The 20,147-nt window shown below is 42.9% G+C and overlaps 3 protein-coding genes across 3 annotated transcripts in view; 2 read left to right on the forward strand and 1 right to left on the reverse strand.

Annotated features, from left to right (window-relative positions):
* Positions 1–342: 342 nt before the first annotated feature.
* cmpk2 (cytidine monophosphate (UMP-CMP) kinase 2, mitochondrial) lies at positions 343–5,274 on the reverse strand. The gene is made up of 5 exons (XM_080042512.1): positions 4,542–5,274; positions 3,834–3,948; positions 2,900–3,101; positions 2,448–2,681; positions 343–1,098 (listed from the first exon to the last, which is right to left on the reverse strand). Exons 1-5 carry the CDS (start codon positions 5,145–5,147, stop codon positions 978–980), a joined length of 1,278 nt encoding a protein of 425 aa, XP_079898638.1. The 5' UTR covers positions 5,148–5,274; the 3' UTR covers positions 343–977.
* A 663-nt stretch (positions 5,275–5,937) lies between these two features.
* rsad2 (radical S-adenosyl methionine domain containing 2) lies at positions 5,938–8,732 on the forward strand. Its single transcript, XM_080042401.1, has 6 exons — positions 5,938–6,291; positions 6,389–6,550; positions 7,236–7,465; positions 7,562–7,711; positions 7,996–8,028; positions 8,362–8,732. The coding sequence occupies exons 1-6, from the start codon at positions 5,979–5,981 to the stop codon at positions 8,524–8,526; spliced, it is 1,053 nt and encodes a 350-aa protein (XP_079898527.1). The 5' UTR covers positions 5,938–5,978; the 3' UTR covers positions 8,527–8,732.
* Positions 8,733–9,417: 685 nt separating this feature from the next.
* rnf144aa (ring finger protein 144aa) overlaps positions 9,418–20,147 on the forward strand; it is a 38,949-nt gene continuing 28,219 nt past the window's right edge. The window contains exon 1 of the mRNA XM_080041773.1: positions 9,418–10,034. The gene's annotated coding sequence lies outside the window, so the exon portion shown is untranslated. The remainder of the gene's footprint in view (positions 10,035–20,147) is intronic.

Consider the following 20,147-nt stretch of genomic DNA (forward strand, 5'->3'; position numbering starts at 1 on the left):
TTCATGTGTGCACACTTGTGAATGCCTGTGCCCCCATGAGAACATCAAGTACAAACAGCGCTATATGTTCTCAGTGTACTCCATGGCTCAGTCGTGAGACGCACAGGTTATCAACACAAGTGGCATCAGTTGTGTCAATATGACAGACAGTGGAACTAGAGGGAATTGGCAAAAAATTACTTGTTTTTCTTTTGTAAGTGCAAAACAATGTGTTCACTGAAAGTTCATGTGCATTGATATATGCGAGCTATAATACACAAATGATACAGTTTTTATAAGAAACTTTTAGGTAGGCTTCTGTAGACATATCACTCAAGGACAGACCCCAAACAGATATTTCTTGCACAAGCTTCTTTTAATATGAAATAAACTTTTTAGCAAATTACAGGTATTCAATCTGAATGTATAATGGATTCTTTCAATTTGTTTTCCTTTTAGTGTTCTTTGGATTGTGCCTGTTGGTGTGCTGGAATGAAATCTAACTGAGTGGTGCATTTGTAAAATGATGTATCCATCTCCTCAGTGTCGATCCGAACATGAGTGGTTGTCAATAAGTGCAGCTTCACTGTGCCTGATTTCTGAGAGGTCACAACAGCAGTTAAACGCAAACTTCTTCTTGACAATGTGTGTGTGTGTGTGTGTGTGTGTGTGTGTGTGTGTGTGTGTGTGTGTGTGTGTGTGTGTGTGTGTGTGTGTGTGTGTGTGTGTGTGTGTGTGTGTGTTTCAGAATCTTTGAATGCATATGTGTGTGTCTGCATGAATATGTATTTCTAATTGTAGCATGCCACTCTGGCCCATGGCCATTCAACCTTAACTCCTTCTGAATAGAATCTCTTCCACAAACTAACTCCAATCTGGCCACCATCCCCTCCCACTACTATGGCATTCACAACACCTTACTGGCACCCAATGGTTGCATGGAGGTACTACATCCACTTGATGCTTCGGCCCAACAGCAGGGGAGATGGAGGAACTGTTTACAAGTGGCATTTGGCCCTAATTAAAAGCAGCACTTGTCGGAGCACTTGGTCTGCGGAAGGACTAGCATCTACGGTGACGCAAGCTGGACCACTGATCCTCCGGTAAGCCTCCTCCACCCTGCAAATAGATACACACGTGCAACACAAATGGAGAAAAAAATAAGCGTATAAACATAGCAAAATGACACTTAACAGTAACACTAAATGATCGGTTTTCAGGGACAACTTTGTAAGTATATGTTGACTCCTCACATGTTTTGGTGAACAATAAGGAGGAGAGTGAGTGATAAAGCGCACGACAACAGCTGAGAAATTAACAATAAGACACAACACAGATGGCCCAGATCGCTACACCGTTTCCTGAGACAAATGAAGAATAGCCCGCCTTGATGATAGTGATTGACCGAGTCTGCAGAAACCTCTCTCACTCTCTCGGCAGCACACACACACACACACACACACACACACACACACACACACACACACACACACACAGTCAGTCAACACACTCTCTCCGTTTTTCTAATTGTGCTGGGCCAACATCTGGCGGTGGCGTGTGGAAAGGCCATTATGTCAGGACAGAGAGGATGAATGAAAGTAGCCATCGACCTGTCTGCGCAGCGACTAACTGGGCAGGCAGTGTCTGTGAGTTCTGACCAGCTTAATGGAGCACAACAGCTCAGCAACTAATCACCTGTTCTTTCTCATCAGCAGCTCCCTCCCCTGTGGGACGGCCATTGATTGTTAAGTGTTTGATGGATCAGACTGAGGCTGACCTGACTCAGTGAAACGTGCAGTATACAGTGTGTACATCTGTTGTTTCATGTTTTCACACTCGCAGGGAACTTTTTTTTTTCATCACAGGCTGTGGAACATTTGTCCACACCTACCACGCACAGCTAAGTGTGTCTACTGAGATTTTCTCTCTCTCTCTCTCTCTCTCTCTCTCTTTTTTTCTTTCTTTTCCTGTCATCACCCACTCTGGGAAATAATTGGCTGTGCAGAATGGCATGCCAAAGAAACATACTGTATATTAGGAAAAATTACATTTTATAACTATGTTTTAAATTTCATTGTATCCGTTTTTTTTTTTTTCCTATGGCTTATGGATTTTAAGACTATGTTTTTCTTTTAACATTTGTTTTCTGATGAAATGGTGTGATTTTCAATCTGAACATGTGTTGCTTTTCTTCCTTTCATTGAACAGAACAAATATTTTGATTTTGATGCACATTAAGTGGAATTGGAAGGCATCACCTTGGGTTTCTGGGAAGTTGTGACAAGCTATTTTTTTTCCAAAGACTTTCCAAACTAAGCGATAAAACCTCTAAACAAAGAAGCGACCAGTTGGTTAACCGGTAATCAAAATAATCATCCACAGCGGTATTATAAATCATTCATTATAATTACACACCCATATGTTCATCCTAGACATATCATCACGTAAACGTCACACAAATAGCTCACCTGAGTCGAAAAAGTTGGTTGTGGTCAAGCTCTTGTTCCTCTTGCGTCTCCCCTTGCCCTCTGTCCCTCAGCCTCCTCTTCCTCTCCTCGGGGTCCAGTGTTAGAAGCACCACCAGGCTGGGCTGGAGCAGGTCTGTGGGCCATCTGTAAACATCTGAACCCTCGGCCGGAAGATCACTCACTGCGCCCGTCACCGCTGTGGCAATGGCATAGGCTGCTGTGCTGTGCCAGAATCTAGAGGACAGACACATGATGGATGGAGGACACAGTGTGGATGGAAAATATGAATGATGGATGGATGGCTGTATGATCTGCTAAAGGGAACAAGGCCTCACAGGAGGGAGTATGGGATGTTACACATTGAATTGTAGGTCTAGATCCCCTTGGAATGTATTATCTGTACCTCAAAACAGGTCAAACAAACAGGCAAACTTTACCGACTGTCTTCTTACCTGTCAACGATGACAGGTGTCTTGGTGCCCTCCTGGCCTATTTGTTCTGCTGTGATGTAGTTCCCCAGGGCGTAGAAGGCCCTGCGGATGAGGGGCGGCTCCCGATCAAAGCTAGGCCTCATGGGGGACAGGCACTGGGGAGGGGAGCGCAGGAGAGAGGCCCCCAGCGCGGCCCTCAGAGACTCAGTCAGAGTTGTCTTACCTGTGATCGGAAGAAGAGAGTCACTTCACAAACAAAGAAGAAACACAAAAAAGAAGTCGCCTTTTCAGAGAACAAAAGGCCTAATTCATATTTAATAAAACATAATAAAGGTCCTAAAGGTGGAGTCAATGATTCTGGACGTTTGTTGTCAAATTCACGTCTTGGTCAAAATCAGTGAATATCCCCTCACGGCTCACTACCTGTACGTACTGCGTGTGTACGCTGGAAAAACATCCAGTGGTAATACACATTCTAGACTCTGTAAAAGGGGAATTTTGCTAGCTACGGTTGGCCCCCTTTACATGCCAAGTTTACAGAGCCTTTGCTGTGTATTAACACCAGCTTTTTTTTTTCAGCGTACCCACAATACGGACACTGGTAGCTGATAAAGAGGAGATAGTCACTGATTTTGACAAAAAAAATTATTTTGACAAGAAGCATTCTCCAGAATTGCTTACTCCACCTTTAAGTCTGTTTGACCTACTGTCAAACTCCCATCTAACTAACATGGTTAAGTTTTCACAAGGTTCATATTAGATGAGGGAGCTCTTCAATACACCATTTTTTACAGTGATGTAACTTTGCTGAGGTCATGATACGTGATATTCCATTAGGGCCAGAGCCCACTGGCAGATAATGGCTTTGCAAGATAACCACACTGGCCGTCACTTGAGCTGAGACATCTATACATCAAACTGATCCCATATTTATTTATGAGGTAATGGCATTAACCTGTGGCATCCAGGCCCTCTATGACAATAACAGGGAAGTCTGGTTTACTTCTGGCCTCCGCTCTGCTGGGCAGCAACTCCATGACAGACGCTGCCTCTGGGATGATGTCACCACACTGCAGGGCAAACACATACAATCAGTTTCTCTGCTGTGAGGGGGGTTACACACACACACACACACACACACACACACACACACACACACACACACACACACACACACACACACACACACACACACACACACACACACACACACACACACACACACACACACACACACACACACACACACACACACACACACACACACACACACACACACACACACACACACACACACACACACACACACACACACACTACTGTGGGCCACCTGGCACTGATAGGTAAATGCAAGAATCAAGTGCCACTTTGGGCCAATTGGCATTCACTGCTATACCGACCTCCGCCACACGGGTACGCCATTTTGCCATATTTTGCCAATGAAGAATTTCTAGTTATTTGCCAAATTTGTTTAAACATTTAAAAGAAAATTGTCGGTCTAATAGGATTACAAAAAACAATTGTTTTAATGTAAGTAATCCACTGGCAAAGTGCGTGATGGTATCTATAATTCAAACATGTTTACCCAATTCGCCGGCATGGTCTGGCCTTAATTTTAATAGGCTACAGGCCTGTGCATATTTTCAAATGAGACTTTAGGAACCTTTTTCAGAACTTCGCAGGCCTCCTCCAAACTGTAGAAGACATCGGAGTTGATGATGTTGAGAGTAGAGGGGTGATATTCGGGCGCCTCTGAAGGCACCACATAGTAGGATGCCTTTGACATGTCTATGTGTGTCTGGCTGTCAGGAGACCACAGACGCTGAGTCCATTGCTGGCCGTCCTCACCTCTCGAGTACGAGCACACGAGCACGGGATCATTCTGTATTAAATCTCGCAAAAGTCCTTCTGACGCAGACGGACTCTGGGAATTATCTTTGACAAAATAGCCCTTGATGAGCGAGTCCTTGACATTTGGCAGGAATGACGTCATGGGAGACAACACACACTCTGGAGGCAAGTGTCTCCGCAGTTTCTCCTGCAGCTCCCCGTAGCACTTGGCCAGTCTGATTCTGTCGCCGCCGCAGACGAGAAGAGAGTAACATCTTTCATAGTTTTGAACCTTGCTAAAAACCCTGGGCACGTCTTCATCTCCACGGTGCTTTCCTTGTAGGCCTATAGAAAAGTACGAAGGCGCTCTTTCGAGCTCCACCGAAAACACACGAGCGGACCACTGCGGGAGGAGGAGAGAAATAGCGCGCCGTGCCATCCGATAGCCTACACCAAAACAAACTGAGCACCGTTTACAATCGGGGTTTGACGACACTCACTGCTGCTAGGTTACTATAAGCATTACACAAGCTGTAGGGAAAACGAAAGTAGGCCAGCTGCAGGCGACGAACTCAGGAAAACGAAACTTAGCGATCACCTGTCACGTGATATGTCCAAACCCAGGCAGGCGCGCCAGCTGATTCAGAGAAAATGTTTTCCTTGACTCATAAGTTTTGTTTATAGTGAAACAAGACTCTTGTGAAATAGTTTCTGTTGTGTCAAAGTAAGGATGGTGTCTCTTAGACTGTGGACATAGTTTTGGGACTGCTCACCTCTTTGATCTATCGCTTGGGGTCGAAAGGCTGTGACTGATACATTGTGGTAAAAGAAGCTAGGAGGAAATGACTCTCTATTAAAAATAAACTGAGTTGAATCATAATTATGATAATTAACTTTTTCTTTTTTTTAAAAGATCATGCATTTAAAATCATTAAAGGCATCAGCCAATAAAATAAAAAATCCATAAGATAAGAAAGCAGGCCTACACAAGAAAGATAATTTAAAAAATAAGTTCGAATGTCTAATTAATTAAGCTTGGGGGGACGGTTGAAGGCGTGCTCGAACAAAACAAGGGTGCATACGAGCATAAGAATGTGGCGTGGCGGGTGCAAATGTGTTTTGTTTCGTTTTCCGAATCCTGTAAACAGAAACTCAGCTGATCGAGTGTCTTATCTTGCCCTGCAGCAGGGCAGCCGCGTCATTATAAATAGATGAAGCTGCGCCGTCAACATCCAAAGTGCGTAGTGTGATCCACGGTCAGTTTTTTAATATGCAGTTCTCCTCTATAGACGCGATTCCGAAGCTTCTGCAGCTCTTCATCAACACCCTGCAATGCTTTTTGGTGAATATCTTTTCAACAGTTTTTAACTGGAAGGCAGGAGCCTTCAGGGGAACAAGCGCGCCTGTTGACGTACAACTAGAACGCAAGAAAGTCCAAAATGCGACCACTCCAACAAGTGTCAACTATCATTTTACTCGCAAGTGCAATTACAAATGTGGATTTTGTTTCCACACTGCCAAAACATCCTTCGTCCTGCCTCTGGAGGAAGCCAAGAGGGGCCTCACACTTCTGAAGGATTCAGGTACATTTGACACGTAATTCACATTCTGGTATTTTGTGTGATGCATAACCAAATTCATGCATGCAGGCAAATTCATCATATCTATGTTTTTTTTAAGGCATGGAAAAGATCAACTTCTCTGGAGGGGAGCCGTTCTTGCACGATAGGGGAGAATTTCTGGGGGAAATGGTTCGGTTCTGTAAACGGGACCTCCAGCTGCCCAGTGTCAGCATCGTCAGCAATGGAAGCATGATCAAGGAGAAATGGTTCCAGAAATATGGTAGGGCTGCAAGTTAGTCACAACTTTGTCAAATGAATGTGTCATTGTTGTTGTTTCAAATATTTTAACCGGCATAATTATTAGAAATAAAGGGCCTTAATTTGGCACCAATGCAAATGTAATCCATGATCTTTAAAGGTGCAATGCAGTTTCAAGAGATTTGCAGAGCCTATAGTTACTGCATAAAACGTATTTAATATATTTTATTTCTACTATTTAATCATATTATATCATCATAAATCAAAACTAAATTATTTTGAGGCACCTGGAACCAAATGTAAAACTAGAATATGTTTGTTAACCAAAGGTTGGGCCCTGCTACTGTAAAAACAACAGTAAAACAGTAACTTTTCAGGAAGCTTTCTAACTTCAAACAGTGTGTTCCAGGGATCACAGTTTCCTGTGAGGAAAGTTTGTTTATTCAGTTATGAGAATAAACCTTAGAAAATGTTCACTTCTCTGACACACCCAAAGTTACATAGTGCACATTTAACCTTATGTTCTTCATCTCTCTCTCTCTCCCCCCCTCTCTCTCTCTCTCTCTCTCTCTCTCTCTCTCTCTCTCTCTCTCTCTCTCTCTCTCTCTCTCTCTCTCTCTGTCTCCATCTCTCTCTCTCTCTCTCGCTCTCTCTCTCTCTCTCTCTCTCTCTCTCTCTCTCTCTCTCTCTCTCTCTCTCTCCACCAGGTGACTCTCTGGACATCCTGGCCATCTCATGTGACAGTTTCGATGAATCAACCAACCAGCTGATTGGCAGAGCTCAGGGCAGGGAAAGCCACGTAGACAACCTTTACAAGATTTGCAAGTGGTGCCAGGAATACAAAGTGGCGTTCAAAATCAACTCGGTCATCAACACCTTCAACGTTGACGAAGACATGGCGGAGTCCATCACACAGCTGGGCCCAGTCCGCTGGAAGGTATAAGTAAATGATAGAAAAAGGGGAAAGTCTGAATGTGTTTGTGTATATGAGTGTCTTCTTGACACACACTCACCCTCTTTGTCTGTGCCAAAGGTATTCCAGTGTCTATTGATTGACGGGGAGAATGCAGGGGAGGAAGCCCTGAGAGAGGCAGAGAGGTTCGTCATCAGTGAAGAACAGTTTCAGGAGTTTCTGGACAGACACAGCGCCGTCTCCTGCCTCGTTCCCGAGTCCAACGAAAAGGTATGGGATGGTTGTCAACAATCAATGTGGCAACAAATATGGCTGCAAATATTTTTTTAAGTCACAAACATACATACATTTACAAACATTTTATTTTGGGGATAAGCTTTTAACATGAACCCCTTGACACCCTTTGATATGAACAAGTGCATGTATAAGGGCTAGTGAGCACTAGTCATTGGACAAAGGCCCAGGCAAAATGTACCATGCCAGAAACCTGTTATTTTTTGCCTGGACGTTGAGCGGCACAAAACTAATGCTTGTGGTTTTCATTCTCTTCACAGATGAGGAATTCCTATCTGATCCTGGATGAATATGTAAGTATTGATGGTACTTATTGACTTTATACTGCTACTTTTATGAGTCTTGCCTTAATTTAATTGTTAACATGACAGGACCTATACGCTTGATAAAAGGGATTTTTATTTTTGTGAAAAGCACTCCCCTTTAAGTTTAGGTTATTTAGAAGTCATTAAATGGGGATTGCTTGAATAGAGTTGAAAGACCTTCAAGTTTGGCCTCATCCTGATCATTTGCACATGCAAGTTTTTTTGGCTGAGTAGAAATCAAAAATGTTCCTGCTTGATGTCCATTACACATGCAAGTTGGATGTGTGTAACTTATTTGCTGTTTCTTTTCTTTTTTTCCAGATGCGTTTCCTGGACTGCAGAGAGGGAAGAAAGGACCCGTCCAGGTCCATCCTGGATGTGGGTGTGAAAGAGGCCATTTGTTTTAGTGGCTTTGATGAAAAAATGTTTCTAAAGAGAGGAGGGAAATATGTGTGGAGCAAAGCTGACATGAAGCTAGAATGGTGACTCTATCGTATTTACCTTTGTGACGGATAGAGGAGATAATTATATGTACAGTGTCAGTGTTTTTATCTTTATTTGTGCCAGTTCCTTTTATAAGTTAGTGTAATTAAAAAAAAAATATTGTAAAAAAAAAAGTATTAAGAGATTGTTCAATTATAAGTCAAAATGTGTGCACCTTTTAACATGTCCCATGCACTGGATACGCTTGTGTGAACTAATTTAATAAAAAGACATTTATATTTTTCACTAAAAAAAACATTGTGAAAATGTTCTATTCTTTCTGTATTTTTGTCAGCATGCAGCACCCTAAATGAATAGCGATGTCACTGATGTAAACACCAAGGACAACATCATATATAAAACACTTTCTCCAAATATTTCCAAACCAGGTGTTATATGGTAAAGTCTAGACAAAAAAATGTGAGGAAAGAAAGAAACACTGGATAGATTAGGAGGAAGTTTGGGCTTCAATTGATATTTAGAAATTGAGTAGGCTATATAGGCTACAGTTATTTATTAATGATATGGCAACCCAAGGAAAGCTGTCTCTAACAATGTATATTAAATAGCTTAATTATACGCCTCTAATATTTATATTTGTTTAGGGAAAGTGAGGTTTTAGTGTAAAGGGTTATGAACAGTTGGCCTTTGTCTGATTTAACTTAATAAATAAAAAATATCATAGCTAAATATACCACTAGGCCGGAAGCGAGAAGACGTGTCAACTGGAATTTAGAGCAACTCGTAGCCTTTCTCGAGGGCCATTGCAGTATTCTGACAGCAGGGGGCGTCGCTGTTTGTTAAAAGCAGCAGCCAGAGCTCTCTGCCTTAAAGCGGCAGTGCAGCATTGCAGGACGGGAAAGCCTCGCACCAACAAATGGCGTCCCTCCAGTGAGAAGCAAGCAGCTGATTTTCTACCGAGCACGGCAGCAGCAGCAGCAGTCAGCACTAGAGACGGTGGAGAGGTAAACAGCACACCGCCCCCGGATTCCTTTTGCAACAAGATAACCCTTTGCTTTTAGCAGGATGTGTGTAGCGGGCTGACACAGGGCTGCCTGGACGCTGCGCATTTCTTCAGTAATCGAGACTAGACCGCTGTTCCGGTCCACAAACAACCCTGCTGTCAGGCAAAACAGACAGCAGCAGTAGTGTCAGCTGTAACCTATATACGCTCCCGCCTGGTTTGCTTATTTATTGATCTACACTGCTATTGTTTTTGTTTCATGCTCGTTGGCGTTAAGAGTGTGTAACCACAGGGGGCCTGATCTCGGGCGCTGTTGGCGACAGTAGCAGGTCAAATGTTTCCACCCCGACGTTGGAGGGACACATAACGAACATGGGCATCACCCCTTCAGAGATATCCTCCCCCTCCTCCTCCTTCTCTTCATCTGATTGACTGACTGGCTGGTTGGTTGGCCCGGCTCTTTGTTAATCCAATTCAGGAGATTTTCCAACCCTTTGCCGGGGTTAGGCTACAACACCATCAAGACGGCGTTGTCTCAGAAAGCCAGGTAAGGTCCTTTTTTTCCCCCCTTGCTTGTAATCAGTAGCCTACGAGTTGTAGCCTATTGCAGACGATCCCTCGCTGTCAACAAGAAACTGCTGTCGCATTTTTATGTTTTTTACAGCAAGATATGCTATAGTTCACTCACAGAAAGAAGGTCAACTGCTGGCAAAAGTAGGTGACTTATTGTATTGTGAAGCCTTTGTAACTGCTGCTGGCCTATGTTGGCGTAAACAGCTAGTGCAGTCAGATGACAAAGCAATGGCTGCAGGTAGTCTGCTTTAAAATGTGTGTGTGTGTGTGTGTGTGTGTGTGTGTGTGTGTGTGTGTGTGTGTGTGTGTGTGTGTGTGTGTGTGTGTGTGTGTGTGTGTGTGTGTGTGTGTGTGTGTGTGTGTGTGTGTGTGTGTGTGTGTGTGTGTGTGTGTGTGTGTGCATACATCTGTAAAGCATATGACAAAGCAGTGGCTGCACATAGCTGCTTAAAATTGACACTAGTGTGTGTTTGTGTTTGTGGGTGCGCGTGTCCAGTGCTGACACTTGATCAGAGTTGCTGTGATTGTTGTTCACCAGCAGCTGCAGACTAGTGTTGCATCTGAACTCCAAGCATAACATGCTCAGAGTGAATGTCTCCGCTGAGCTTTGAAAGGTCATTCCGTGCCCTGCTATTTCCATTTTAAGCAGCAGGTCCCCCCCTAAGGGTTTTTAAGGGCGGCAATGCGATTACAACTAGGCTACTAGAAAAACAGCACACACCTACAGTGCATGAAAACTCCTGTCCACGATGTTCTTATCCCTAAGGCCATTTTGGGTACATTTTGTCAAATGTTTTGTAGCCAACCTAACAGAGACTGATGAACTAGTCTAAGGTATTCATTCTCAATACGTTATCTAACAGACACAATATAATCAGCATTATTAAGAGAAATCATGTCCTTTTTTTTTAAACGTCAGATGTCAATATTTTTAGAAAAACTGCTTCACCTACACATGATGTGTTCAAGTGCCCCTGGATTTAGCTTCATGAAATACATTTGACATGGGGGGGATGCATGCATAAGCATATGAGGTCCAACCTTTTGCTTTTAACATCCCTCTTGTCTGCTATTGATTCTCTCTCCCTCTCTTATGTCAAGCTTCTAGCCACATTACATAGTCTCTCTCCCTCTCACACACTCAAAACATTCAGGGGAAGGCTTGTATATAGGCCTACATTTGACATGAAATCACAGAGGCATGCGGGTTGGGCGTTGTTGTTGTGATGCACTTTTTCCATCCTCCTCCAGGAAGGGCCCCACGATCCCATCGGGACCATGAATGCATCACGCACAGCACAGATTTGTTCAAAACACAGAGTGAAAAATGGTCGGTACACAGACAGAACAGGAACACATTCCTCAGAGTGACCGGCAGTCAGCAGCCAATGTCTTCCCCCCCAGAGGCAGAGCAAGGGGATGAGTTTGCTTTAGAGCAGAGAAGGAATGAGGTTATGATGCCCAGAACTCTGAGTGCCATTCCAGTCCAGGGGGAGTACAGTCATGGTCAAAAACGCACACACACACACACACACACACACACACACACACACACACACACACACGAAGGGCACTTTACATAGACGAGGAAGGGTCTATGATTGTGTTGGCGGTGGTGTGCTGTTGTGCTAACCTCACACAGCCTCGGCACTCTCTCCTTAAATAAAGAGACTTGGTGTTTATCTAAGCCTTTTCGTGAGTCTGCCTGACCTTGGCATATTGGCCTTGTACTGAAAAATCTTACTGCTGCGTCTCTGAAAAGAGATCTCTGCTGCTGAATATGTTCTTACGATAGTGATTATTACGATGATGATGATAAGGCACTTTGGCATTCCGACTGCATGGATGTTTGTCACTGGATTTGGGTTTACATTGACTCAGCTTTTGGCTTTAAGCAATCTGTTAAAACATGTTCTGCAAAAATGAAGCCGTTTTATTCCTCCATGATGGATTCCATTTGCAAGATATGGATGAACGTACAGTAATACTGGGGAGGGTGATAGCAGCAATAGTGTTGACTCGCTGCTGGGTGTACATATACTGTGCAAACCTTCTGGTCTTTGATTCATAGAATCTCATTTTACATTTTGTAGCAATCACACACAAGGTGTTATCTTTTTCGTGGAATAAACAGCGGAGCCCTTGGGTATTTTTTTCAGGCTTGAATCAGTCCAAGCCAGGCTAATTCCCAGGTTGTGAAGACACGCTATAATCCAGGTCAGCTCTACTGTTAGATCATACAGAAGCACCTAATGTCTAATGTCAAGGATTAGCCAGCCTTAAGACCGAGTTCATCTAGAAATGTGACACCCAATTTTGTCGTAATACACTTAACCTGTCATTTAACACTGAATTAGTGTCCTCATAACCCGGTTCTTGTTACGAGTGGTTATTACAGGATTGAAGAGGATGCAAACAACTCCAAATATAAAAACGTAAAAAAAAGGTAATTGGCATGTCTAAAGAGACTTGGCTGTCTCATATGTACAGTATACATTGCATTATACTTTTGGTTGAAATGCTTAATTTCTAGTCACATTTACTGTACACTTCCAGAGAAGTGATTTTGGATGAATCTCTGGGCGTTGTTGGGGTCTGCTTTGCTGCAGTCAGGTTGCCAAGTATTACGCAACTGCTTAAATGTCATTTCAGTATGGTGCCCAGAGTGTGTGATCAGGGCGGTGCCTGTTTCCAGGTGTATTGTGTGTGTGTGTGTGTGCGTGTGTGTGTGTTTATATGTGAGCTGGCTAGCTGAGGGCTAGGGGTTGAGGGGCAGGTACCTGTATAGTGTTCACACAAGACCGTCGACAATGCTACCACTTGAGTTCTAAATAGCCTCTGAAAATAATGTCCATCGCTCAGAGAGTGCTTTAGCTCTGTGTTTTGTGGCTTGTATCCAGCCAGTTAGGATGAGACAGGGAGCTGTTATGAGAGCATTGTGTGTGTGTGTGTGTGTGTGTGTGTGTGTGTGTGTGTGTGTGTGTGTGTGTGTGTGTGTGTGTGTGTGTGTGTGTGTGTGTGTGTGTGTGTGTGTGTGTGTGTGTGTGTGTGTGTGTGTGTGTGTGTGTGTGTGTGTGTGTGTGTGTGTGTGTGTGTGTGTGTGTGTGTGTGTGTGTGTGTGTGTGTGTGTGTGTGTGTGTGTGTGTGTGTGTGTGTGTGTGTGTGGGCTCCATTCTCACAGACAGGTAGGGCTAGTTAAGTGAGACCCTGTTATGCAATAAGTGCACCACCCATTCTGCTGACTGTCCGACACTTTCCCTAAGATTTAGCGTTTCCAGGAATGTGTAAATTGCTCCAAGCTTTTCGAGTTGAGCTAGTCTCCCTGCCTGCAAATGAGCTGTGGGCACTAGTCATTTTAGACAAGAAAATAAATCAACTACTCCATTTTAGATAGTCAGGTTTTTTCCTAGGAGCTCTCAATTATGTGTTCATCTTTATTCAACCATCGGAAAAGGAAAAAACTGCAACACTCTGTATGCATCACGCGCACTTTTCAGCAGTGATACATTATCACCATCCATCCTCCATAACAAACCTACACACTGACTGCCTAATGAGAGCCACAGCCAAAATGTTTGAAAAACTGATGTCAGATATACAAACCCTGGATACATTCTTATTTGGCAGTATATTTTTACTGCACAAAATGGCCTGAATATAGATGAAGTAACATCATTAAAAAAAATTATGAGAATTTGTAGAGAATAATTCTGATATTGCCATCCGTCCCACACATCCACATTACATGGGCTTCTTTCTAAAGTTCCTCATTTGGAAAGAACTCGAAAAGAAGTAGGAGGAGACAGTATAAATCTAACCCACCCACGGTGGCTTCAATAGAATAAAATCCGACAACAAATTGTTTTTTTAATGATCATTAAAAGGGTACATTTCACACAATTCAGCCTCGACTGGGGAATTATCCAACCCGTTTGCTCCTCTTACTACTGTATGTCTGTCTTTGTCACTGATCTCGCTCTACACACACACACACACACACACACACACACACACACACACACACACACACACACACACACACAGCAAATTCCTACAGCACGTTCAGACTAGTATTCTGTCTGAAATCATGCAAATCACAAACCAAAAGTGGAAGAGGATGAGTCAGTAACATACAGGCCTGGAGCTGGGAGTGCCGGCAGATGACCGGAAAAAAGCTGGTGCAACCTGGCCAGGCATAAAACACGAGCTTAATGCCACAGGGAGAATGACAACAGATGAGCAGCAGTGACTTTGTAAAGAATGTTCAGGAGAGATCTCATTACATTATGACCCAGCAAGTTGTCATTCTTAGCAGCATATGCCTGCTTAAAATCGAAATCCATAATGCTTGCTTGTACTTTGAACGACTTTTTGGAAGGGCCCTTTCTAATACTTAAGGACCAAAGTAACATTCTAAGCAATCGAGACACTTTTTAACCCACTTAACCTGTCGTGGAAACGATGACTAGATGATTGTTATAGCGCTGCTCCTAGAACTCCCTTCCAAGGTGTCACCATGATGTTGTGATTTGTCTCACTACCGTGTTTCCTCTACTCACTTTTAGTGGGCTCACACACATACACACACACACACTCACACACACACACACACACACATACACACATCCCTTTGTGTATCTTGCAAAAAGCCCAACAACAGGATGTTGTCAACGCATTTCCTAAGGTCTCTCTTTTGGCTTCCTACTTCCCGTTCGGCTGCGGTGGGACTCACAGAGACTGATTTTGCTTTACAAGACGGCCACTCGCCAACAGAGCACATAAAGGCTGGAGACTGAATGCACTGTTGTGGCAAGATGTGTAAGATCAGATGTAAGGAAGCCCTATGTGGAAGATGAGACATTCAGAAGTGTCTCGACAATGGAGAGAGTGAAGGAATGAGGAAGCAAACGTCTGTGCAAGAGAATTTTTTTAACAAAATATATTTATTGACGTTTTCCTTAAACATAGGGGGCTATGTCTTACTGAAGAAGACATAGCATTGAATATTCTTGCGTCTATACCTTTTTTTTTTGCCCTATGTTTTTTCCAGGGCCCTAACTCAGTGATTCTCGGAATTTGCTTGTGAATTGTTTAGCCTATCTGGTGAAAGTGTGGCTCTGAGTGTCTCTCTGTTGGAGTAGCCCTCTCCTCCTGTGACTATGAACACTCTATTGTCTAGTGGAGTGACAGCAGTCCTCACCATGCATCTGGGAAAGGATCTGACTCCATTTCAGTGTCTCAATCACTACTATGATGTCACTTTTAAAGCTCCCATATTATACACTTTTCGGTTCTATTATACACCATATTATATGGTCTTAGTGGTCCCTAATACGTTTTTCTTTAATTGTTTGCTGAAAAAAACTTTCAGATAATTTATTGTACTATGCTGATGTTCAGCTAATCTCACAATGGCCTATTTTTTAAAAAAGAGTTGCAGGTCCCCTCGTAAATATACAATCTTTGAGCTCCCCCCGCCCCCTGTCCAGAAGCGAAGCCAGATACGCCTCGCCCTCTGTCTGTCAGGGCCGTGGACCAATAAGAAATAGGGGTGTGGGCTGCACAGTGGAAGCTTCTGGCTTTACGGTTTGTGAGGTCAGAAAAGGGGATAATTCTGACTGGAGTGTTTTTGGGGGGAGGGGTGGGGGTTTCAGAAAAGGGGAGAGTGAGAAAAGGAGAGATTGTTATTTTTTTTGATATTTTGGCAGTCTCTAGGCACACCGTGGACGCATGGATATGTTGGAACACATTTAAAAAGTGCATTTAGCATAATATGGGACCTTTAAAGTGAGGTGATATGGCACATGTTCTTTTACTTCTGGCTTTGTAAAATAAAATAAAATATATATATTATTATTATTATTATTTGAACACAGACACGTGTCACCTGCGTAGGCAATAATCATGTTGTAAACATTTTAATCGGGTTACGTCAATCAAATTTAAAGAGGGCATGCACGGATTCATGCATTAGTCATGAATTTGGTGAATGTCTCAAATTGCAGTGTTACTATTCGCAAATAGCAGCATGGCTATTGATGGTGGAAATACAGATAACATTAGTTTAAATTCAGCAAGTGTCGGATTTATTCCCGTTTTGTTTTGGTGCTCTAACAAGAGCTTTTCTACAGGCTGCCACAGACTCAACCTTTATCAAACTGTTCTTTAACGGGGATACTCCCCATGGACAAGTTTCTCTATAAAGTTCTATGCCTATCAGTCGTAAGGCGTCTCCTATTTTTGTTTAAAAGAAACACTGTTCTAAAACGTCCACCAATAACGTCACTTTCAAACGGCTTGTAAATACGGCCTCCATTTGTCCTCAGAGGGTGGGATCCTCCTTGTAGTTTGTTTCGATGAAAATTGTTTCCTTTTTTTTTTCTTTTTTTTTTTAAAGGAAAGCTTCCATTTAGTAAATCTATTCAGCCACCATTAGAAAACAACCCTATGGGGTTTCACTGCAGTATTTTGTTTTTGGACGGATATTTGCAAGGAATTCTAATGAGGCCTACTTCAAAGATTGATAAAATAAACAAAAGTAAGCCAACAGAACATTAACTGAGTGAGCTTCAAGTTTTGCCAGTTTATTTTTGTTTGATTTAGTTTTGGACTGAAGCACAAAGGGAATACAGGATGGATATAACTATTTAATAACACACTAGAAAGAGCAGTCCAAACATCTTAATAGCCAAGCTGAGATAAGCAGTTTGAGGGGATGATAATGATTTTTTTTCTCTTTTCTCAGTTGCGATTTGGGGCGGGGCAGCGGGGGGATGTAAGATTTAGCTTCTACCACAAATACAGTGCAGGTAACATTCAAGATGTTCAGAACCTCCACAATAATGAGCAGAGAGACAAATCTGATAAGTCCCTGTAATCTAGTTATAGTGTGCATGTAAACAGAAGGAGTGGAGCATGGGGAAGCAGTGAGTGACAACGGATTGCCAGCAAAGTCGACCCTTTGCTCGGGCTCTCTGCATCTGTCAATAGACATAGGCTCAATGTGGCATGCCTGTCGTCTCCACTTAGCTTTTGAGACTCTAATGTGAGCCTAGATGGCTTTTTGGAGGGGAGGGGGGTTTCAGCTTTATTTTTACTGCTTCGAGCCCCCTTTTTTAAGCACACATGGAGTTGGCAAGATGTGATGTAATTTGCCGCACTTTGAATTGCCTTGTGTCTGAATTGTGCTATACAAATAAACTTGCCTTGCCTTGCATATGAGGACATTCTTGTAGCCGTCATATTCCGTACTATTCTTTGTGTTTGCAGAGAGCTGTGTGTGGTCATCCTTGTTTGGCACGGTCTGGCTACGTGGCCCATGGACAATAAGACTTTGTGGGCAAGAATTGCCTCTTGCTTCACCCACTAGTGGTCTGAATGTTTTTGTGCTCTGTGCACGTCGCTCCACCAATATGTCTTCAAGTCTGAGGGCACTTTCTTTCCTGTGAAATTCCGAACGGCAGGTTGTTTTATTTGTTTTATCTTAACCAGCAATGTGAAGATGAGCTTAAGGAATGTAAAAAGTTAATTGGTGTTGCCCAACTCTGGGTCCAGTTATGCGAGCATTGAATGTTTACTTCAGTTTAGAATCTTTATAAAAACTTCAAGGAACAAACACAGAGCATTTAACAAATGCCACTGGATCTCATGAATATTTACAGACAGTCATTATGTACCGCCAAAGCCTCGGCTCGTTTGCCTAAAAGTCTACTTTAGGAGGCTTACAGGCATGTGGGAATGAGTCCTTTTTTTTATCACAAATTCACACAATTTCTTAACTGTCTCTCGTACTTTTCATTTTTTCCGCATTCTACTCTCTTTATTTTTTTATATTTGGCTTCTGATGTTTTCTTCCATATTTTCCTTCCTCTTCTTTAACTTCTGTCTCTCGTCTTTAACAAACTTCATGTTTTTTTGCGACTGGGTGGCATTCAAACCGTGGCACTGTTATCTCTGCTGCTGATCGCTTGTTTTCTGGTAAATGCAGCATGGCAAAGCTCACACAGTTTGCTCCACTAGCATTAGCACTGCTATCGGGCATTCAATCATCATACACCATAAGTTATCACATTTGTCTCTCAATGAAAGATAGAGAATAGCAATGGTTATGAGGAGAGGATGAGACTACGTAGGTTAGAAAATTTAGCTTAACCGAAAAAAGGAGACTTTTACTGTTCTCCAGCCTGTTTTAGTGTTACCATCACTATCAACAAACCCAACTGAATGGGCAGATTGAAGGTGAAGTAAGCGGTTTATTTATGTTAATATAAGTGTAAAATCGCTCTTTATTCATACAGTGATCACTTACATAATGTGCGCGTTTCATAAAGCCGATCTCTCAGTCAGCTGCTTTGCATGTAATCGGCAACTAAACTTATTGGAGTATCCCAAAAATTGTATCCAATCAGAAGAGAGAACGCTACAAACCGACACTCGTCTCACTCATATATAGTAGTAGCCTATATACACTCCATGGTCTCACTGCCGGTGCACGCCAGAGCAACAGATGGGTGAATGTGTATGCGCCTACAATGGCGGAGCAGGTAAAAATCCTTCCCAATGTTTGTTTTGATGGTTTTTATCATGTTTTATCACACTTATGGATCTGAGATGATGCTAGATAACTTGCTGCTTGAAGAACGCAGTGCATTAATGTGGTGACGTAGGGACGAGCGAGGGGACTGCTAACTGCAGTAACTGACAGGAAGTTAGCTAAAAGAACCATTCCGCTTACAGCACCTTTTAAGTAAATAGAAAGCAGCTGAAGCAGACCTATGGCAGTATCTCTGCCTAGAAAGAGGATATGTTGCTTGCATTGCAGCAGGAAATTGGCAGGGGACCAAGTAAAAAATGTTTTGACCTACATACCCAGGCAGGACCACTGACGGTGTCTGTCTGGCCCAAATTGCAAAGCGGACTTTGACTTCCATGGCACCAACGCATACACACACCCACCTACACACACACCTGGACCCACACATGCACACACACCCACACACCATCTCCTCACCACTCTCAATGCCACAAAACATGCCTTGGTGATTGTGTAACTAGTCCTATCAAAATTCACTCGGCTACACTCTCCCTCCCCTGTCAAGGACAGATGGCAGCCGTCCACAGTAGCTGTTCCTCCAAGAAGGCATGTCACCCTTCACCTGTCCTAAAATAAAGCTCCTGTGCTTTGAGTTATAAATGTTGGTTAGTTTATAATAGCACACTTTGACATCCTTATTGTGTGTGTGGGTTATGGCTGGGCACAGCATGACTTCATTGTCATTTCAGACCTATGGCCCATATACAACCATGACCTACATTCAGCCTAGAATAAATGTGCTCGAAATAGACGCTGACACTTGTCAATGTATTTTATTTTTGCACAGGAGATGTTGTAAACTGTCTGTAGTTTTGTATTGACGTGTCCCACATTGATTTTATCCTACTAATTGTATAATGACGATGGAGATATGTGATGTGGCTATCTTGGGGATTGTACATTTAGTCGCAGGATATTTTGTTTGTTATTTTGACTCAATATCTGCCTCAAACACACAGCTAGGTTTTGCATTTGCACAACTGAAATGTATAAATAATGCAGAAGATGTTGATTATTATCCAGGCAATGGGCAAATTGCTTGGCCCTCCTATACTTGTGTGTTTTCTCATAGGCGATGTGCTGCACACCTTTTTAAGTAAAATGCAGGATAGCACTAGCCTGGAAATCCAGACCCTGATATCTTGAACGATAGAGGGTCTGGCCACGATCAATAGTAATTTCCAACTCAAGGGGCGGCTCCTACTCGTGCATTTCAAATGCCACTGCACGCAGTTGGATAGCACTACAACCAATCAGAGCGATGCACAAGGTGACGTAAGCCCCGTTCGTTTAGCGAACAACTGTTAAACTGTTAAATTAAACGTTTGCCGTGGTCGGTCGGTAAAACAGAACATTCCACTTACTTGCTAATGAAAGAGTGCCGTCTTCCAAATCGTAAAGGGTCGATGCCAAAGCAGTCTCAAACTCACACAACATATCCGCAGCCATCTTTGATGTTTACTATCACAGCTTCGACGTCGCATGCACGTCACT

This window comes from Ammodytes marinus, assembly GCF_949987685.1.
Source record: "Ammodytes marinus genome assembly, chromosome: 15".
Classification (NCBI taxonomy): Eukaryota; Metazoa; Chordata; class Actinopteri; order Uranoscopiformes; family Ammodytidae; genus Ammodytes; species Ammodytes marinus.